Raw genomic sequence first — 22038 nt, 5'->3', positions numbered from 1 at the left:
AGTTATGATCATACATTTCCGATGTTTTTTCAATGCTTTTCTTGGCATGAAACAAACAAACTTCGGTTCAGCTTTGCGAATTTTGTTTAGTTTCCTTTTTGCGAAGCCGCATTGTATTTTAATGAGTCAAGGATCTGGGCAGATGCGACTTAAATTTTCTGTTTTCTACTCATATGTAAGCGTAACAAACCTTACATATATCCATTCGATAAAGAGTAATATTAGAATGTTTTGGGGCAAAATTTGTTTATTTTTTGTTTGGAACTCTGCCCGGTTTTGAGGGTCAGACATGTCTCGATGCGGTCAGAAGATTAATAGCTCATTTGGCACCCATTTTGGATCCACTTTTCTGGCGATGACAACTTATTGTTAATTAAATCGTTTAACGACAGTATCAGTCAGATTGATGCGCCATAATATGATTATCAATATAATTTGATTGGGTTGACAGTGAGAATGAACTGACTACAAACATGGCTTCGGTAATTTCCTCAGCGGCGAACTTTGGCTCGGACTGGACAAGATACACCGTCTTAGGCGAATTAAGATAGAAAACGGACCTCAAGTAGATTTTGGAGTGACTGCTAAAAAATTCTGTCCACGCTGGGTATGATTGGTTCGGAGTTAGTGACGGCTACGTATCAGTTGAGCCTGAGAAATTTGTTAGATAAGGTGATCTGCTTCTTTTATTAATCGTCGTCATCATCAAATTAACAGCAATACTGCTTTAATTATGTCTGTATCGATTTCCTTTATGCTGTTTCCTGGTTTAATTTAGCCAAACGGCATGTAGTATAACATGGATGATGTTTTGTCCTGCGAATGGAGCACAAGTAAATATATTGTTCTCGCAGATGATCTGCAATTGGAAAGTCGAGAAAGAAAAAAAAAAGGCCTAAAAAATTCAGGCTATGACAAGAATGGGGCCTTTGCCCCCGAGATAGTAAATGGGCGCTACTATCACTGAACTGTGTTGCAAAGCCACATGTTATCAAATTCTAGAAGGTTCTTCGACTTCGTTCCCGTAGCCTGCAGTGCCGGCGTCCTATGAGGGCGAGCTGACGTTATGAGCTCGTGATCGTTCATCCCACCGGCCATGTTTGATTTGGAGTTAGAGTGGACGGTGGGGGTAAGGGGCGGGGGAAGGACGAGAAGAAGCCTAAGGAGGTTGTGGAAAAGTAAATGACCCCCTGTTTAGTTGCGCGTTACAGCATTTCCGGAAATGGGCAGGTAACCAATCAAAACGAGTTAAATGAAATACCGGAAGCACTGTCTTCCGACAAAAATAAACATACGTAGAGCCGATGAGTGAAACGGTGAGGTTTTCATCAGCCAGGAAAGAAATGGCTTCCACAAAACCTCCTCCGCGGTCTTAAATGTGAGCCGATATTTGCTGCAGTCTTTATTTTCCAAACGACAGTCCTTGAGTGTAACTGCCGTTAATCTATTTGATATATTAAACTAATGTAAGAACGATACAATTAGTATTTCAAAAGCTCTAGAATACCTTGCGTGCGAAAAATTTCGTGACTTTCAAACTAGGAAGCTAAATGGGGATAGATAGATCATGTTTCATAGGAGTACTACATCCTTAATGCATATCCGCTTATGAAAAATCCCATTATTGAAGGATCCTTGCGTGAATTGAGGTTGGTGACCCTCCAACTGCAAAGGGACATAAAAATATGCATTTCAATACCTATATAAGCTAGAGAAAAAGAGGATTCTGAAAGAGAAGAAACAACCCTTACTTCAAGCTTTTCTTGTATACTTTAATTTAGATAGGAATATCAAATACCTCACTAATGTCCGTTGATAAACAACGAAACAAACAAAAAAAAAATAAAGTAACATCACATAATCTCTTTAGTCAATAGGAATATTAAATCCATAACAGACTTCCCTCGATAAGGAATTAAAAAAAAAATGAATGATAAAAGAAAAGAAAAAAGAAAAACGAAACAATACGAAACGAAAGAAAACAAACATGCAAACAAAAATTGAGGGAGCTTTGCATGCGGAGGAAACTGATGCTCCTTCTTTCATTGGAGAAGAAACGTGATGCTTGTGTTCTTATCGGTATAATCAAGCAGGTGATGTCATCCTCAACTTGAAGTATACACGACAAATTTACTTAAAATTTCGTGATCATTAGATCTGACGCATTATGGAAGGAACCTAATTCATATATATGCAAGAACTTTAGCAACCATAAAACTTTCGTTGTCGTTATAGTCTCGTTTTTGTCTTTAAATAGTTTAATCCGACATAAACGCTTGCAATGAATGCGTAACTTATCATTAACACATGCACATTGATAGTTCTTATGAGCAAGATGCTTATAATTCGGGCAACAGTATCCAGAAGAAGATTGTTAGAAATTTCCGATCCTTAGCAACATTGACTCTACAGGCTAGTTCACCTGAAATAAATCTGCAGACATACTTATTCTGTCTGACATGATCGTCACGCGGGTCAATGCAGATAGACCCCTTCGAACAAGAGTTGGCCATTTCAATCAACCCGCTCGTTTTCCACCTAAGAGACCAAGACTTCTTAATCGAAAAGGCAAACATAAGCTCACAAGGGAAAATTCAAAATCAATTCGATCAACTTATTTAAGTACAATTGGACATTTTGTCAAATTAGTATTTACTAACTTAAGGTTGTTTGCGTGCAGGGAAATATGTCAACGCCAAACCCCATAGGAAAATACGGCAGATATAAAACAATTGAAAAAGCCTTGCGTGCGGAGAAATAATGACCTACACTTGATACAACAGCTGGAAACGTATCCGGACCATTTACGAATGTCATGTCCGTACTCAACACCAAACCTAAAAGGAAAATACGGAAGTTATAAAACAATTGAAAAAGCCTTGCGTGCGGAGAAATGATGACCTACACTTGATACAACGGCTTGCAACGCATCCGGACCATTTGCGAATGTCATGTCCGTACTCTTGATACCAGGTACGGGGCATGCTTATAAAAAGTTAGAATGCACTCTGCTCGGACAGAGTGTAAGATCCTTCGATCTACCTAGAGGCAGTGCCCGAGAACTCGCTGAATCTGCAAGAAATTTCTGTAGCACATTTGGAAGGCCACATCCCTTGCAAGATTAATTTGATCGGTGCCTGATTTTTTTTTTTATCGGTTCATTTACTGAATTTTACTCCTGTCTGAATTTACATTGCACTATAACCGATTGCAGTTTATACTGAGTTGGATTGAGCTTCAAGCATGAGAATGACTTCTGTTTCCCTAAGTTGGACTTTACTGCTTGTGGCGCTTTTCATAATGACAAAACGTTTCGCTTCGACGCATGGAGCCCCTTGCCATAATGACACCCGAGGATCCCTGAAAGAAATACAGAAACAACTTGGACGGCGTCAATTGCAAGTTAAAATTCTAAAGGAAAACAAAAGAACAAGGATATGTAAGTTAGATCATTTTCCTTGTGTATGGTCACGTGATGATTTCATGCTTTTTGCGATTATGACGAGAGTAGGAATTCACCGGTAAAATCGTCAGTCCCAGTATCATTAGGTGTGAGATATAATCATGAAATTTTAATAAATTATTTATTACGATTTTTTCGGAACAAAGTTAGGATGACCCATTTGACAGATTTCAGCAATTCTTTTAGTACCACTCCATCCTCAACTAAGGGACAATAAATCCTCCCTTGGTCACCAATAAATTTACCTGTTAAGACCCCGGACTTAACTTGATGCTTTCCCAACTTTTAATAGTAATACATTTGCAGACCTGTATCACTTCATACACCAAATATGCAGCTGTCTTTTTACTCCAATTACCACATACAAGTTCTCTCCAGCGATAATGTCATCCTTCATCGTGATACCGGGATATTAACCCTGACTCCAAGACTCGAAAACAAAAACTCAAACATTTATTTACAGGTATTCCAATGAAAATACACAAATGTTTTAGTAATCAAGCCGAATAAACATCCAGTTAGACAATAAGGCGGGTTTTCTACGAACAGAAATAACACCTTTAGCGAGCGAAATTACAATACGTACGAAATGCGATAGAACTTACTGACTGTTCCGAGTTAAGACCATTATTGACCATAACTCAACAATTTTAGGTAGCAAAATATGCCAGTACAAACACGGCGACTAGTTCTTTTCCGACAAAGCACATGGCCGATGTCCCAGATGTTGACGTCAAAATGCATGCACGCAATGGGAACTACAGATTCTGTTTGTATCTGGAAAAAAATATAATAAATAAATAAAGGACACTTAAGCTTGCGTGTAGAAAATTACAAGACCTACAAGCTTGAAAGCAAAATGGACATAGAATATTAGGCTTTTATTATCCAACTGTACAAAGTAGAGTAAAAAAAGCGCGCGAATAGAGCACAAACATCTTATGCGGTTAGGCTATATGGACAGTTTGTTATTTTATACTCTAATTAACAATTGGTTCATACGTCAGCATGCGTTCATCGAGATATGAAGCACTTAGGAAGTTTGGACCCGATGGAAATTTTTTTCTCGAGGGATTTGTTTGCTGACGTCATGTTCGTGCACAATAGGAATGAGAAGCACGCTCGCGCAATTGAATTTGATTAGACAAATTTACTAGCTATGTTATAAAAGAGCTTATTTAACCAGTCGGCAGCGCACGCTACGCTTCTCTATCCACTTTGCTTTTCCGCCGTATGAGAAATGAGCAGAAAAATAAAAGCAGTTGGATAATAAACAACTTATTAAACGTTTTGTTGTATAGTATTGCTGAGTATTTCTATTCGTTCTTTGCCCGTAGGGCGAGTCAAATACGGTACAACTCGTAAAAATGCTCAGCGATACTACACCCCAAAACGCCTGATAAGATATATTTAGAGGAATATTTCATCCCCCAGAAGAAACAAATTATTGAAGGAGCCTTGCGTGCAGAGATACAGATGACCTTCCAACTTCAATGGGACACGAGAAAGCGGAAATGGATACTGAAAGATGGGAGAAGACTTTAACTTTCCAAGTTTTCTAGACACATTACATTCCTGATATCTAATTCCTGATACCCGACTCGATTTTTTGTATTTTGAATCGCCCTGCAGGCTTGTCAAAATACGGCACAACTCATAAAAATTCTCAGTGATAGTATACACCAAAACGTGTAATAAAATATATTTCTCCCAGCGACCTGTGTAATTATCGCTCGACACAACGCAGAACAAAAATCGACTGTTTTATCAATCCCCTATTTTTTTCACTTAACGGACCAAAGACACGTGTAATAGAAAAAACAAACCTGAACTTATGAGTTAAAGGGAAGTTTCAATTTAACTCGAATCACTTCCATAAGAAACATTGGACATTTTGTCAAATTCGTATTTACAGATTACGTTGCTCTGCGTGCGGAGAAATTAACTTCTTACCTTCCATGGTTTAATTAGATGTTATGTCCTCTCGAAAAGTAAGAAATTAAACAATTGAAGGAGGCTTGTGTGACTTTCCAACTTTTAGATGAAAGGGAATGTCATCAATATTTCAGAGGTATTTTCATTTAGACTCCTGGACGCCCCTGGATAATTCATAAGCACTTACTAAATAAATATGTAGAGAGGTCAGATTCCGAGGCGCCTTAAACAGCTAAAGCGTATAGGAAATTTGGCGGAGCAAGAGTTTTGAATAGATGATTAATTTGGGATTCATTGTAACCTTCTTTGCGCAAAGTTCTTAAGATATGTAGGCATTTTACGATGGCTCATAGAGGACATGCCACATATTTTTTATCGCGTGATAAAATCAAAATATCGCGCGACAAATAAAGAATAATACATGGGCGCGCGTCGATACGGAAGTTCCCTTCAAGTGTTTAACTCGATAGATCGAGAACACGAGAAGATAAATTCCATATCTACAAGCAACCATGTATTATATTGTTTATCATATAAGCACAATAGCCCTATTCTGAGAAGAAAAGTCGACTTTATCAATGAATGAAAATAAATGAATCGACAATCGTAGAGTGCGTTAGCGCTAACTCTTCAGAAGGAAAAATGCGTTGAATGATGATGTCAAAAACAACAATGATCGTAATTTTATATTTACAAACTTCTCATTTATTGACTTTTTCCTTACCGACAGAAGAAGTCTTTCGGGTAAACTGCCAAAATCGGCCAGTGGCAAATCTTCCCACTGTTGATTTTCAGTCATTCCCAGCCGAGGGAAATGGCAACACCAAAGCCACTAAATTCGTAACTTTCGGTTTTCCTTTTTGTATATTGGTTTTCTTCCTCTTCTAGAAAACTTTCAACCTCACTGTCGATGAGCGATACAATTTTTTTAGTGTTTTAGCAGCCATAATTCGACAAACATCCGACAAACTATTTGTAATGAGAATCGAGAGGGTTTGCGGTTCATTCATCAACCTGACTGAGTGGCGCCAAAGGCGAGTAACCTGTCAGCAGCTTATTGACTATATCAACACAGGTGAAAAAATACGATATTTTTTCACGTGTGTTGTTAAGGCTTTTCTCAGGGCCGGAAATCCTTGTATAACACCGCAGTTTATGTGAATGGGACAATGTGATGTATTATATAATGTGACGTCAAATTTCTTGAAGGGCGCCAATTCTGCTCGGATTCAATATAAAGAAAGGTCTTCCAAAACTTATTCATGCTAAGAAAATAAATGCTGAGCCAGTGTGAGATCGCATGAAATTTGCGATTTAGAGGAGACACACAAAGAGGACAAAAAAACACAGGTTGAAAGGTGATGTCAGTTCGTTTCTTCTTCTCTAACCTTTTTAATTCTGTTTCCCAGTTAGTTTGCGATGATATCAGAGATAAGAGACGCCTCCTAGACTACTGCACACTGCAGATCTGAATGCAATTCAGCTCATGAAACTCTGTTTTTCTTCTTTAGCCAAGAACTGTGCTGAGCTGTATAAATCCGCTATGAGAGTCAGCGGTGTCTATACAATCGACCCTGATGGTTCTGGTGCCTTTGATGTATACTGTGACCAGACAACAAGTGATGGGGGGTGGACTGTATTTCAAAGAAGACTTGATGGCTCTGTCGATTTCAACCGCACCTGGGATGAATACAAATATGGCTTTGGCAATTACCTCAAAGGAGAGTTTTGGCTCGGATTTGACAAGATCCGTCGCCTGACAAGAAATGAAACAAAAAATAGACTCCGAGTGGATCTTGGAGTAGCCCCTAATAAAGCGGTGCACACTGAATACGAGTGGTTTGGATTAGGAGAAGAAAAAGATAAGTACAGGTTGAGCCTTGGAAATCTATCGGGTAAGTCAATAGTCTCTTTGTTTATTATTTGTTCAAATAGAGGAATCGTTGAAGTGTCTAGAAGGAACGGTTCCAATCGCGTCAAAGCCTGACTTCAGTTTTCAGGCCTGTTTACAGCAATTTCTTTAATTACAGCTTACCTGTGAAGAACCTTTCTTTACTCGTAAGTACGTCACACCCTCCTTTCAAGTGATAGCTGAAATTCAATATCATCGCGGAACTCCAGGCGCCCATCATGGACTCCCGGGAACTCTAAGTTTTCTTTGTTCTCTCACCCTCAGTTGTTTAAGATGATTTCTTTGTCTGATTCTTACACTTGTTCACAATATATAAAAGGGAAACTATTTGTTTATTTTTCACTTATTCAAATTTTACATATTCATTTTAGAAGGCTCGACAGTTAACGATTCTCTCCACCCTCATATGGGCCTGTCTTTTAACACATGGGACAAGAATGATTGCGCTTCTTCTGATCGCATGAATATTGGAGGAGGATGGTGGTACATGAGTAAAAAGAGCTGTTCTTTTGCCTCAAATCTCAACGGTGTTTATCGAGGGGACGGAAGGGGAAAGTTTCATTGGGGATTCTTAGTTCCTGACGAGCCAGAACTCACCACTCCCCAAACATCAGAAATGAAAATCAGACCAGTTGACTATTCGTAGATTTTTTTTTCTTCACGAATTATTTTGGCCACGAATATATTTTGCTAGGAAGTTTGATGGGGTTGGAAGGCAGAGAAAAGAAATAAAGGAGACTAGCTGGTGAACTATATAAGACCATAAGAGGCAGCGAAGCCTTGTTTTGTTAATGGCATCTTCACAAGGCAACTCTTTAAGTGAACCAGTTTTGTCAGTCGCTTTTCCTTCATACCAAGCTTTATCATTATAAGCTACTAGCATGTATCTAAGGCGATTCGTTGTTGATATTCTCCTTTTTTCACGAAATCTAAATAATTAGATGTTAATATCGCTAACACCTTGGTATTAACGTTAGAAACGACCCTGTTAATGTTGACTGGGATATATTATATCGGTAAAGAGTGCTCTACCCTTCCGAGCAACCGGAGACACAAAATCCCCCGTCGAGAGTTGAATTTCTGACCAATTTTCTGAATATTGTTGTTGATGTTTTTTATTTTGTTTTCGTTGTTTTGTTTTTGGTTCTTGTGTGAACTGTATCACCTCAAATGGCTCAGAACAATTCTATTTAACTCCCTAATCTACTTTTTTCCTCAGGAAAAAAAAATGAGCGCACTTTCCGGTCAAAAGCCTAAAAGATTGTCATTGCTTGATGAGTTCTATGACTACTATTTTTAATATAGACTTTCTAGACACATGATCATGATCACTAGGAATATTGGGAGGTGGTGGCGTAAACCTTCTGCAAGGGGAACAAGCAATCATGGCGTAGTTTGTTTGTTTTTTTTTGGTACCTGTTTTGCTTGCCCTTTATCAATCGATATAAGATCATAACTCTTTTTAACGTTAAGAGAATATCAACTCTAATAATCTATTGTTTTCGTATAACTGTAACTGCCAACTGTTTTTAGTCTTTAGTTTACCTACTGCACATCGGCGTTGTTTTTATGAGTGAAAAGGCGAGATTCATTAGCAGCCATTCGTTCTTACTGAAGTGGGTTAGATAAAAGTTTTGTTCGACTTTTTGATGACATTAACTGCTTTATCCTATAAGGTTGTAGTTTTAAGAAAATGAACGACACTTTTTAAAAACATTTTTCGACAGTTCTTCTGTCATCTTCAGTTCTGAATGATACAAAGTTCAACGTTGAATTCAAGTGTTGATTGGACAAGACAAACATTGGTAACAGAATAACCAATGCATTTACAAGGAAAGTTTTAAATTAACATTATAAAGTTGATGATTAGGTGTAGGTTTCTCCCCTTGAATGTGGATAGCTTCTTTGATTTTAAGTTGAAAAGTTGTGGAAGCGTGATCTACAAAATTCTCTCTATTATTCAGAACTGAAGATGACAGAAGAACTGTCAAAACATGTTTTTAAAACGTTTGACACCCGAAGATATAAACATAGGCATGCTATGCAAGCAAGAATTACTTTTTGGGGGTGGGTGGATTACTTGAAACATTGCAAGTGATGTCTACATCTTAACAAATGGAAAGAAGAGTATCAACGTGGAAAAGAACGAAAATGGCGAATTAACTGACACACAGGTATTTCGTGGTAGATTGTGTGTGTTGTACGAATAACTGTAACCAAAAATAAACTGTATTGGTGCCACGGATACCTGTAGGTAAAAAATGCAGACTGCAGACTGCAGACCGGATACAGAATGTAGACTAGGTACAAAATGTAGATTGCAGACTGCAGACTGCAAACCGGATACAAAATGTAGACTAGGTACAAAATGTAGACTGCAGACTGCAGAATGGGTACAAAATACAGACTGAGAATCTAAAGAGTTTTTTCGTTTAGTGATAGCATGTCATCTTACAACTTACCGAGCGTCACGCAATCGCTTTTCCGTGATCATCCTTCACGATTATTTGCACTACTGTGGAATATTCCTGGTCCATTTCTTGATCAAAATCGATCTTAATATAATTTCAAGCCCTCATGTAGTCTTCTCACTTTGCGCGCGAGTTGGTTGGTATGATGTCTGTACATATTTTACCAACGTAATAAAATTAGATGTAGATGTAAATGAGATGTCACTATCATTGAATATTTGACACGCGCAACATTCGAGAAACAATTGACAGCTTTGCACGTGGTCGTATTATCATCTTTTTAAGCGGTATTTGTTTATTTTGTCGACGAAAATGCAGACTGAGACCAAAACTGTTCCTTCGACTTGATATATTTTTCGACGCTAGTAGATCACATCATATTAACTTACCTCCGTAAATCATTCGTCCCAGATAACAAAACCAAATAAGCATACTAACGATGGTATCTGAAATCGTCCTTGTCCAAACACAAACGACTCCACAAGATCACTTTCTTCAGGCATCGAAAACACACACAAAATCGTCCATAGTTAATTTTAATCAGACATTCAGCCAGAGATAGCAACGAGCAAACCAATTCAGAAATAAATAATCAGCACACTCAACAAATCATGAATCTTGCATCAAAGCTTGCCGTTAAAGAACTGCTCAAATCAAAATGTTTGGTGCAATTCATCTACACCTAAAAATTTTTCTACTCACTCTCGTCGTGAAGGAACAATAACCATGATCGTGCTACAATGTACAGGACTCTATTTTCTCTCGAACAACTATCCACCATTTTCACAGCACGAGTAACAAGTTTACTATAGGTAATCTGACATCTTTCATCTGTTCAGTAGTATCGCATTTCTCATAAAGCGCGGTAAAATACATGTACATGTTTAAAACACAGAAAAGCCAACATTTCTCATTCTAAAAGATGATTCTATTTGGAACCGCTCTCTCCGAATACCCCGTTACTTCGTTGAAATTTGAACACTTCTCAAACCAAAGAACAAAAACGACGCTCTGATTGGTGCGAGATACATACCTTAATGCGGCGATCTATTTGGTGCGTGATACATACCCTAAACGATCTGATTGGTGCGAGCAACATACCACCCTCTATTCGCTAACATAGATGTTATTAAAAAAAAAAAAAAATGGTAGCCATGTTGACTGATTTGTGAGAACTTCTTGAATGCTCATTTTTTCTATTTTATGATGTATTGAGCATTGTCCACTGGGAAAGAGTCCACGTCCTGCTTGTTATTTGAGGACCATTTTAATATCAAAATTGTTTGATTGAAAACCTTTTGTTTTGTTTTCTTTCTCCCATTAAAGTAAAACCGTGCATGACCTACATAACATTCTGGCGTGACACTTTGTCACATAACTCGTTATGATGAATATTCATCCCAACTCATGATTAAAATCCGTCCTATGCGAGCCGACATTACTATTAGAATATATATCACCGACTGAGCCAAATTGCACTTTTAGTTAGCGGCATAAAATCTTACAATAAACATATATATATCACCGACAGAGTCAAATTACGCTGTTAGTTAACGGCGTAAAATCTTATAATATAAATATATTTATCGCCGACTGAGCCAAATTATGCCGTTAGTTAACGGCCAAACACAAATATACACACACACAAAAGAAAAAAAAAAAGCAAGACAAGACATTCGAATTCAAATTAGGTTGCAATGAATTTCTTGGGTTTTCTTTGGATGATTAGAAGTGCGAATGGGGCGCGGTTCGTAACCAAAAGAAGCACACATACCACTGTAGTTACGGTTATGATTAACTACGGTGAGAAAGTTGTTACCGACGCAATACCCGTGAAAGTTGTCGCATACCCTGTCACTTTTCAAGTTTGACTGAGAATTCGTTGCGGTACTTACTAAGGTGACCTCACTAAGACATAATAGAAAAAGAAGAAACACTCCCGCAATGCAACGGATATTGTAGTTGCAATTAACGAAGGCATTAGATACCCGTACAAGAGTTCACTATTTATTAGCGAAATGAAAAAGGAAACAAGGAGTACCTGTGGTGGATAAAGCCTTCTGAGTAGTATTTAAACATAAATTATACATATTGTAAGATTTTTTCCTCAACCGTAATTGGGCTCAGTCGCTGTGTATAAATACTGTAAGATTTTACGCCGTTAACTAACGGCGTCATTTGGCTAAGTCGGTGTAAATACATGTTGTAAGATCTTACGCCGGTAACTAATGGCGTAATTTCATTCGGGTCAATATCTTCCGCTCTGTATATTTATATTCTTTAAGAGTTTACACCGTTAACTTATGGCGTAATTTGGCTCAGTTGGTGATATATACTGTAATATTTTACACCGTTAATTAACGGCGTAATTTCTTCCGGTCTGTATATCTATATACTGTAAGAGTTTACGCCGTTAACTAACTGCGTAATTTGGCTCAGTCGATGAAACATATATTGTAAGATTTTAAGCCGTTAAATAACGGCGTAATTCGGCTCAGACGATAAATATACATACTGTAAGATTTTAACCGTTAACTAGCGGCATAATTTCTTTCAGTTGGTATATGTACATACTGAAAGATTTCACGCCGTTTACTAACGGCACATTTCAGCAATTTAGTTTAAATGGTTTTGTAATCAACCATTATTTGATGAATTTCAACCAAACGTTTCAGTGCATTGTATCATAAAAGCCGTTGAAAAGAATGATTTGCCTTTAAATACCTTGATAACACAGCGTATTTTTCTCAGATGGAAACGCCAATAATTCTCTCATTAATATAACGAGGCTCAGTTTATAAAAGTACAAAGAGGACCATACTAAAAACGTGCTGACAGATTCCGACTTCTATGTATCCTGATGATAGCCGGGGAAGTTCAAATTTTAACAATTTTTTTACTAGCGACACTGCCCTTCCGACACAGCAGTTAAAGCAAGGAAACTTTTAATTAACTATTTAATCAGAAGAAGTTCTTTCACAACAAGAAAAGGTGAAGTCAATTTTTATTTTTTTCCGAAAGTTAGACGTAGAGCAAAATGAATTGAAAATTCACCTCTGGTTACTGCTTCTTAAACTAGCAGTTCAGAAATGGAAAGATATCCAATTACACCTTTTACAATGTACTATGCCTTTTATTCTCATCGAGTAATAATAATTTTTGTGTCAAAGAATAAAACATTGTGAACGTGATGTTAACAAAGGAAATTCTCTACTCCTACCCCTTGCACCTGTTTTCATGTCGTTTCCATGGCAAGGGGCGCGTCAACAGTGACTAATCGCTATTAAAAACTCGCTCGTCATGTTTCATATAACATCTTCGAAATTAAGCTTACTCCACACCTTAGGAACCCACATACCTTTAATTATCATAAATTAAAGTCAGGGTTTCCTCTTTACATTTTATTTCAGAACTAACTTCCTCTTGCCAATTGATCTTGTCTATCACAAAGCCCCTTGATATTTTCTGTATCTAAACTGAGTATAAGAACACGAGCTTCACGAACATAACCCAACCTATATTTTCCTAGTTATTTCCTATCGCCGTTGACGCGCATGAAAATGAAACTGTAAAATCGTTAATTCTCCATCAGGCTTCAGTGAATACGAAAAATCAAATAAGTGGGCCAACATCCTAATCTTCTCAACATCCTGGGATCTTGTGTTTAATTGCATCTGTCAACTTTGGAATTCTCGCCCACTAAGGTTCAGCTGGCATTCTTAACTCAGTTTTAATTTGAGCCTTGACCTGTTTTACTTCCTTGAATAGCATGTTGAGTTTTTCTTAGTTTGAAGTTCACACCCTCCTATTTGAAAACAGCTGGCGTTTCTTTTTCGTTCTTTTTTATTTCTTTTTCATTCAACTTCAAAGAGGGTCCACTGTAGAAAATATGGACATCATCAATCTTCCGCTGATTAACTCTAAATAATTTCATCTTGATTGGTGTAGATTCCGGCAACATTACACTGAGGACCAATACTATGAATCCAAAATAAAAACTGGGCAGAATTATTATTTTCTTTTTGGCTCGATCAAAGGAAAATTTTTGAATCAAAAAAAAAAAAAAAAAAAAAGGAAAAAAAAGAGGTGGTTTCATATATTATGAGGTGTTGCTTCCAAGGGGTATATGAACATATGCTCTCCTTTCGAAGCAAATTTCTTTTGAAGAGTAAATCCATCGTTTGAACCAATAGATATGAAATTAAACAACTGTAAAAAGGAACATGAAGCATGAAACTTTGTGCTCATAATTTGTGTTCTGTAACATGAAGCATCAAACATGCATGTTCATGTTTTCTTGAGCATAGTTAAAGAGGAAACAGTCGCGAATGTTGGAAGTCTAAATATTGAGCAACAGTTTCTTCAAAAACGAAAGTTGAGCCGTGGGATGTTTTTTGTTCCTTCCACTAAGCTTCCGCATGGCCATAAAAGAGATCCTTGAACTTCTGTTTAAACAGCTGTCTAAAATTAAATTTTTGAGTCCATGATACTAAAATAGCTCTTTAGCACTGTCGAAGTATTCTCTTCCTTAAAAATGTTTACCATCAGGGAGTATAAATTTAGTTGGCTGCACTAGTTCTGCCATCAAAACTTAGCACTCTCATTGCTATAAGAAGTTTCAGGTGAATTCAACATTCGAACAATGCAAGTTTCTCTCCGGATTTTTTTGCTCCTGGCGTTGGCTTTTAGGAATCAGATATTGGGTCGTCCAATCACGTCATTTGCGGGTGAGTACTTCGTTATTTCTGTTTTCTTGCATAGAAGTTATATTTCCCATACAGCAGTACGTACATGGAACTACTTTTCTTTCCAAAACTTTCTACTAATACTTGGCTTTGATTAGGTCCGTTAATTCTTTTGACTTATCACATTTTTTTTACAGCTAATTGTGCTGAGCTTTACAAGGCTGGAAATACAACCAGCGGTGTCTACACGATTTATCCTGATGGTTTAGGTGCCTTTGATGTGTATTGTGACCAGAGCACTGGTGGAGGAGGGTGGACAGTCATCCAGAAGAGAATGGACGGCTCTGTAAATTTTAATCGTAGCTGGTGTGACTACAAGCGTGGCTTCGGTAACTTGAGTGGCGAGTTTTGGTTAGGACTGGACAAAATAAACGGTCTCACTTGGAGAACAAAGAACAAGCTTAGAGTAGATTTGGAATTTAACCTCAGCCAGGGCATTCAACGCATTTTCGAAGAGTACGACTTGTTCTTAGTTGAAACGGAATTCAAAGATTATGCCCTCACAATTGGAAGGGTTTTTACAGGTATTCACATTTGTTGGGTGATTATCATTGTCATTCATACAAAGTCTGAAAAAATGAATCAATTAATCAGCTAGATTTTTAGGCTTGGAGAATAAGCCTTATACAGAAAGCGATGACAGTCGAATTGCAATGAAATCTGAATCATTTCGCAGTGTTTGGCTCATTAAATTGACTGAACAGCAACTAGATTGTTTATTTTGTCTTAAAAAATTAATTGTGATACGAGCCTCTATCCAGCTGACTGAAATTGAGCGTTTAATAAATACCGTTATCTTTCTGTTTATTTTTTAAATCCTTTTTTTTCTTTTCTTCTTGCCCTGTAGGAAACGCTAGTGATTCTTTTGATTACAACAACAATGCTCCATTTTTAACATCCGACAAAGACCCGCAGTCCAAATGTGCTAAGAACTTATGATTCTTAAGAACTTAAGAACTTAAGAACTGATTCTGTTGATTTTTTTAATTATTTTTTTCTTTTCTTTTCGCTCTGTAGGAAACGCAAGTGATTCTTTTGATTACAACCGCAACGCTTCGTTTTTTACAATGGACAAAGACACGCAGCACGGTTGTGCTAAGAAATTTGGAGCTTGGTGGTATCCCATTGGTCTAGATCATTGTGGTAACTCCAACCTTAACGGTATATACCAACAAAACGACAGTTTAAGATGGGCACAGTGGAGTCAAAATAAGCCCGGTGAGCCCCAATATAAAGCCACCAAAGCCGAAATGAAGATCAAGCCTGATTGCTCAGGATAATTTTTTTTATTTCAAAGAGTACATGTGTATTGATATATGTTCTTAAATAAAATTTGACAATCGAACGTATCTCCAAAGAGTGAGCTGATTTTTTTTATAAGTCGTTGGAAGTGTCAGCAATGATTGAGTTAGTATACGTAGTGGTAACAGGACTGAGTAGAGTCCAAGAATAGCCAAACTGAGTCTGTACACTATTTTAACGGCGATTGAAACAACGGTTGTGATTGGTTAATTTAAACTACAACTTTCAATATGATTGCCTTATTGAACTGTCCGATAACAACTTGACAAGTGAATAAGAGTGAAATAAAACTTTTTGAAAACCAACCACAGTCAAGGGAATTGCAATTTTGATTAATACTGATACAGTGGATAACGTTGAAGGCGCACCCTGATTGGCTAATCGAACTACGAATATTTGCTCCTCACCTCCGAGAAACTCACACGGGATTCGCGACTCGATAAATATCCACCACTAGCCACCGATGGAGGTGAATAATTGTTAACTTTTGGAGTAACTGAGCGAGAGGGTGAAACGAGAAAATAGTTTCGACCGACGGAACGCAGCGAGATCGGGGGGTAATGACCGTCCGTAATGAGTGTAATGACCGTAAATCCGAAGACGAGAGAGAATTGCAACCCTTTTACTTGAATGTACTGCAAGTGGAAATACTAATCAGCAGGTTAAACATCGATGAACGTTAACTGAGAGGTCACCCCTAGTTCCTGCTCTCACAGTAAGCTAGGAAGAAACAGGTGTTCATTTAATGCCTTTTAAATATTGTTGTTACTTATCCTCCTTATACACTAATTATTAACATACTCGATTAGGATGGTAATTCATGTGTAAAAGAATGACACATTTAGAATTGATAACTTATTTTCTGAATTCCATTTTTACACCTGCTTTCTTGGTATTGCATATAAAGGCTTCAATGGCGTTTAGTCACTAAAAATTCGTTCTTCCTGTATCTTACAACCTGATCCGCATTGTTGAACTCACTAAACGTCTTCTGATCACCCACAAAAAAAACAAAGTAGCCGAACTCACAAAACTAACCCAAATGCAACCAAGCCTACATTTCTCTCATTTATTTCCTACCCTTATTGTCGCCCTTTTAAATTAAAAAACAAAAACAAAAACAAAGCAAAAAATATTGTATTCGTTCAAGATGTTATAATGTTCTTGCCATTGACAATGCAAGCAAAATAGATCTTATCAAGGGCTAACAAAATCGAAAAATAAAATTTGGGGCAGCTTTACAACATTCTGAGATAATTAGCATAGGTAATTACATGATTTCGAGTGCAATTTGGAATAACTAAGTACGACTAAATTTTTTCAAACTTATTTATTCCAAACTGCGCGAGAAATGACGCAGAAGCAAAGCGCGCCCATCGAGTGCAAAAATAATTTATTCAAGCTTGTGTATTCGGTCAAAACAACCGCGTACGATCAAAACAGTAATATACATAGGTATTTTCACATCTATAAAGCACAAAACAAGTCCGACTAGACAGTTCAAGGAATTTTTCGGTCTGTGTCCAAATCACTTTCGATGGAATGGAATCGTCGTTTGCGAGGTTTAATCATGTTTGTTTTTAATTTCGACGTAGAATAGCTTGAGCAAATTGTAAAGCTGGATCAGCTCGTAATTTTGATTTCCTTGGCATTTCCCCTCTCTAAACACCAATTTTTCCAAACCAACAACCAAAAAGCAATGCATTTTACAGTGTTTTCGTTGTTAGAGCTGTTTTTCAGCTGCTGTATTGTTGTTGCGGTGGCGAATGAAAACCTACCTAAAATGCCGGCCATTGTTTTGCTCGCAAATTTTGCGATATCCAAGGCTTACATTTGATTGGCTATTTGTGAGTTTCTTTGATCATTGACCAATCACAAAGTCTGGTTTGTTACTTTTTTTGCACTGAGTTAACTCTCTTCTGCATTGAATTAACTGAAAACTGCATTTATCTTAACTGAACCGAGTAATTTTTTCATGATAGGTTAGAAATATGCTAAAAAGAGGACTAACGTCGAAGTTTTTAAAAAGTGAGGGAAAGCAAATTTTTCTGTCAATTCCATTTGATTCAGTTTAAGTTTCTGAGGGATGTGGAAACGGTCCTTTCTAATAGGAGGGAAATTATTAAGGGTAATCCTGAACTAGCTAAAACGTTCTATATTGCAGTGGACTGGCTGTAACCAGCTTGCCGCAATATTTTAAAATTGCAGTGAGCTCGCTATTAACCGCTTTAGAGTTACCTTGTCACTTTTTTCTTTTAGTAATTTGTGAAAATTCTTGGATGCCATCGTGTATTGTAGATCGCAACTTACAAACGTTTTAATGTGAATTAATAGTAATAAACCACATGAAATGCCATTCAGGGAGAAGTATAAACACGTTTTTAATGTTTAATTAATGCACACCTAACAAGGACAAAGTTTCTTTGTTTTGTTTGTTTTTCCAATAACACTCGAAGTACTATTAGTGCTAATTACAGCTCGGACTGATTAAAATCTTCGTTCTTCGCCCATTTTCATTAACTTGCTTCCGAAACCTAACTTTATTCAAACTTCTCGTACTTGCTCCTCTGAAAAAGGAAAAATACAGGGCATCCTTTTCTCAGCCGTTTAGAAACGAGATAGACGATGTAACCATCTTCAACTAAAGGAGCATTCTCCGAACTCTGGCTTTGCGTTATGAAAATCGCAGATTCGACTTTCGAAAATCCTCTACACAACTTCAAAATAGGTATACGTAAGCCATGGAGTTAAACAACTCAAAATGAACAAATGCATTGCGTTGTATACTATGTAAACACCTTTTCATCGTTTACATGAAATTCAGTTGATTCAACTGAATTAAGAGAATTCTCCTTACAGGTAACATGACCGAACTGGTCAGAGAAAAAGCAGACGGCAACTTTTATCGCTACTTCACAATAAATGCTAATTTAATTGTTGGTGTACTAAAACGTCAATGTGCAAGCCACTGAAATGGTTGATGTAATGTAGAAAGAGAACAATAAGATTTTATGAAGCTCATAAATTATAAACTCGAAAGAACGTTTTGAGAATTACTTAAGTGGGTTGCAATATTTTACAAAAATTTTTCATGCAAACTATAGTCTAGCCTGCTGAACAGGTGGTTTGGCGGGGCCAAAGTGCAATACACGAATGCGCGCGCGCGGAGCGTGAGAACGAGTTTGATGCGCGCGGCAAAGAATATGCGCCTTTAGTCACATCATTGTTTTATGCTCTTCCAACCGTTCGCCTGGCGAACGGTTTCCGGGAATTGGCGCTTTAATCCGCGTGACGTCATTTTTTGTGACTTGTTCTTCCTAAATTTCATTGTCAATCCTTTCATGAGCGCTGTTAGGGCGGAAGAGCATAAACAATAGCGTGACTTCAGGTGGATTTTCTTCGCCTCACCTCGCGATCGAGCGCGCTCGTATACCATATCTCAGCCTCGCTAATCTTTAAAAAAGCAAACTTTAAACTTAGTACTAGGTTCCATTCGCTCTATTGGAACCCTGGTTGCGAAGGAGTCAATGTTTTTTTCTTCGACTGGGTTGGGAAGACTAATGACCGGTATCCCCAGTGTCCTTAATTGTTTCCTCAGGTTAGTAGGTATCTTTCGACAGTTCGGGCCATAACCATTTCTGGATATCGGTTTCGAGCTTTGTGATTGGGTGAGATCAAAACCAAAACAAAGCAAATTTGGCCGAGAGGTGCTGGAAACAAGAAGAAGCTGATTTTTTTTTTGTGACAGCCATGTTGTAATGCGGTAGTGAGCTGAAACAAAATTCGCTAATTAGGACTTGAAGTAAGATACCATTAAAAATATTCGTTTATTTCAAACATTCAACATGCATGTCCTCGACATTCTCGCATTCTGGAAGAGTAAAGCGGATTCTTTCTAGCACAAATTCTTTGTAACGCTGTGGTCCTTCCACCAATTGCGTCACAGGAATAAAAGCTCCTCCGCCAGCCTGTTTGTATCTGGAGAACTTCTGGGTAGAGCTTGGCCTCGATGTTACTGTCCGTTCTCCGTTGATTTCCCTATTTTGGGTTACAAGAAAACCAATTAAATAAGGTTGAACCAAATAACGCGCACAGATAACAATTGGAACGAGTGAGGTGTAAGATCGCGGAATCGGGACAATTTCATTTCTCTCCAGTATAGGTCGAGGAAAGACAATATCTTGCTTCTCTCCGATTTTTAAATAGACATTATCAATTTCAGTCCATCAAGCCTTTACCGAAAAGGGCAAAGTTTCCGCACAGCCCCATACTTCATTATGCATACAGTCCTTTGTTAGAAGAAAACAATAGCGCAAACAATAGATTACCTTTGGGACTATTCGCTTTGTTTTCAAGAAGTTGAATTTTTTTTTTAAGTCTTTACTCAAACCTTTAAAAAATCGCCGTTTTTTAATTAAAAATTGCGCTTAATCGAGCGCTGATTTAAAATATGTAACAGTCAAATAAAAAATTACTATGCTTTATGAAATCTATAAATCAAAACAGCTTAAATTCCGCCTCATATTAGCCTCAAAATTGTTGTTTTTGAAAGCAAACATTCGTTAAACGATGAAAATAAAATCGATGCTCACCTTTAAAGTTGTTCATTGTCGTTGTCGTTTTTCCTTTTCTCTTTAACAGTAGAGTTGCTTATTTTTCTCTCTTCATTGAATGTTTATTTTCATCCGCGGTGGTTGTGTAGACAGGCACCAGCACATACAGAGGCACGAGGAGCTCAGTTTTTATGATGTCTTTCGAACATCATATACTTCTGTGATATGCTCGATTATATTTCCAAGAGGATCTTCTCCATATTGCTTACGCCACAACCATAGGTAGCTACCGAAGAGATCTTTGGATATTCCTGTACGAGGTATACTTCGTTTGATTCCCCATCGTGTATTTTCAATGCGCTGAGTATGAGCGCCTGTGTCTGGGTCTACGAAGTTTAGGCTGTGGTTCACTGTGAGATGATTGTAGCCCTCGTCCTGTAGGCAATCATAAACTTAACACATGTCGCTCATCACGCATATCCCCGGCAATATTTGAGCGCATATAACGGGTATGAGCGTATCTTTATCCCTGCGCTCTACCGGTACAAGGATGCAGGCCTTGGTTTCACGGCAAATGCCATCAAAGACCAACTTTCCTTCGACGTAGCGACCGCGGCGACACGTCTCATTTCTTCGTGCAAAATCCAACATGTTTTAAAGGTGAGGAAAATGATTTCAGTGTTAATTTTTGGAATTTGAATAAGGTATTAGAAATATAATTTTGAAAGTTACCCTTTATCGGCAAGAAGCACATGTAGAACAATGGTATAGAGGGTAGACTGCTAGTCTGACGAAGACGATAGAGAATTGAGAGTTCGAACCCTGCAGGTAACTTAAAAAAAAAGAAACAATAGACTGAGAGGGGCCTTGAAGGAAAGATGCCTGCCAGAGAAATGGGGAAGAGAAAGAGGGGAAAATGGAGAGAGAGAGAGAGGGAAAAACAGCGCGGAAAGAAACGCTGTGAAAAAAAATCCTCTTTTATGTATGGATGTATATATTCAATTACCAAGGGAATTGTCTATTGTATTCAAAGACAAAGGGTAGAATGCATAATTAATAAGATGTGCATGCATAATGAAGTATGGGGCTGTGCGGAAATTTTTCCCCAAAAAGTAACAGTAAAGCAAGAAAACAGCAACTTACCCTTCAATTCCTGGTTATTTTGCCACATCGAAGCAAAGCATGCAGCTGTATGTTAGAAAGTGCTGAACCATGCCGATCTACTGTCCTTTGACATCTCCTAAAGTGTATGTCTTTCTCTGCGATTTGCTGAAAATCTGGACTTCTCGTAGAACCTCTGGAATGCGTTCCATTTCTCGTGGAAGAAGACAAGCCAGTGCATGCGAGTCATACGTGTTGTCGTCTTCACTTTGAATAACAAGCGGTGTTCCACGTGGAGCTTTGATCTTGAAATTATGATACCTGGAAAATAAACGCCAATAAATACATGAGTGGGATAAAATATAATCAAGTAGTCGCAATCTATATTAAGACGAATACACATGATCGAATTCAATGCAAGAGAATCATACAAGGTATTTTGCGCGCTATTGATCGATTCGCGGGAGAATCTAGGTCTCAGAACACCACAAATTTGGTCCAACAGCTTTTAGTCAGCAATAATATGTCCTTTACAATTACCCTTTGATTTGAACAC

At 37.7% G+C, this 22038-nt stretch overlaps 2 protein-coding genes across 2 annotated transcripts; both read left to right on the top strand.

Moving 5' to 3' along the window:
* The first annotated feature begins 3009 nt into the window (after positions 1-3009).
* LOC136282306 (angiopoietin-related protein 7-like) lies at positions 3010-9931 on the top strand. Its single transcript, XM_066169797.1, has 3 exons — positions 3010-3439; positions 6910-7293; positions 7682-9931. Exons 1-3 carry the CDS (start codon positions 3244-3246, stop codon positions 7954-7956), a joined length of 855 nt encoding a protein of 284 aa, XP_066025894.1. The 5' UTR covers positions 3010-3243; the 3' UTR covers positions 7957-9931.
* Positions 9932-14423: 4492 nt separating this feature from the next.
* Positions 14424-15806, top strand: LOC136279177 (ficolin-1-A-like). Its single transcript, XM_066162726.1, has 3 exons — positions 14424-14508; positions 14664-15050; positions 15544-15806. The coding sequence occupies exons 1-3, from the start codon at positions 14424-14426 to the stop codon at positions 15804-15806; spliced, it is 735 nt and encodes a 244-aa protein (XP_066018823.1).
* Positions 15807-22038: the final 6232 nt, after the last annotated feature.

This window comes from Pocillopora verrucosa, chromosome 1, assembly GCF_036669915.1.
Source record: "Pocillopora verrucosa isolate sample1 chromosome 1, ASM3666991v2, whole genome shotgun sequence".
Taxonomy (NCBI): Eukaryota; Metazoa; Cnidaria; class Anthozoa; order Scleractinia; family Pocilloporidae; genus Pocillopora; species Pocillopora verrucosa.
The sequence above is the reverse complement of the archived record's forward strand: the minus strand, read 5'-3'. Positions and strand labels throughout refer to the sequence as shown.

Coding starts and splice junctions, on each gene's coding strand:
- LOC136279177 (XM_066162726.1), top strand. CDS start 14,424: ATGCAAGTTTCTCTCCGGATTTTTTTGCTCCTGGCGTTGGCTTTTAGG. Junction 14,509..14,663: donor TCCAATCACGTCATTTGCGG/GTGAGTACTTCG, acceptor TTTTTTTTACAG/CTAATTGTGCTGAGCTTTAC. Junction 15,051..15,543: donor AATTGGAAGGGTTTTTACAG/GTATTCACATTT, acceptor TTCGCTCTGTAG/GAAACGCAAGTGATTCTTTT.
- LOC136282306 (XM_066169797.1), top strand. CDS start 3,244: ATGAGAATGACTTCTGTTTCCCTAAGTTGGACTTTACTGCTTGTGGCG. Junction 3,440..6,909: donor AAACAAAAGAACAAGGATAT/GTAAGTTAGATC, acceptor TTTCTTCTTTAG/CCAAGAACTGTGCTGAGCTG. Junction 7,294..7,681: donor GAGCCTTGGAAATCTATCGG/GTAAGTCAATAG, acceptor TATTCATTTTAG/AAGGCTCGACAGTTAACGAT.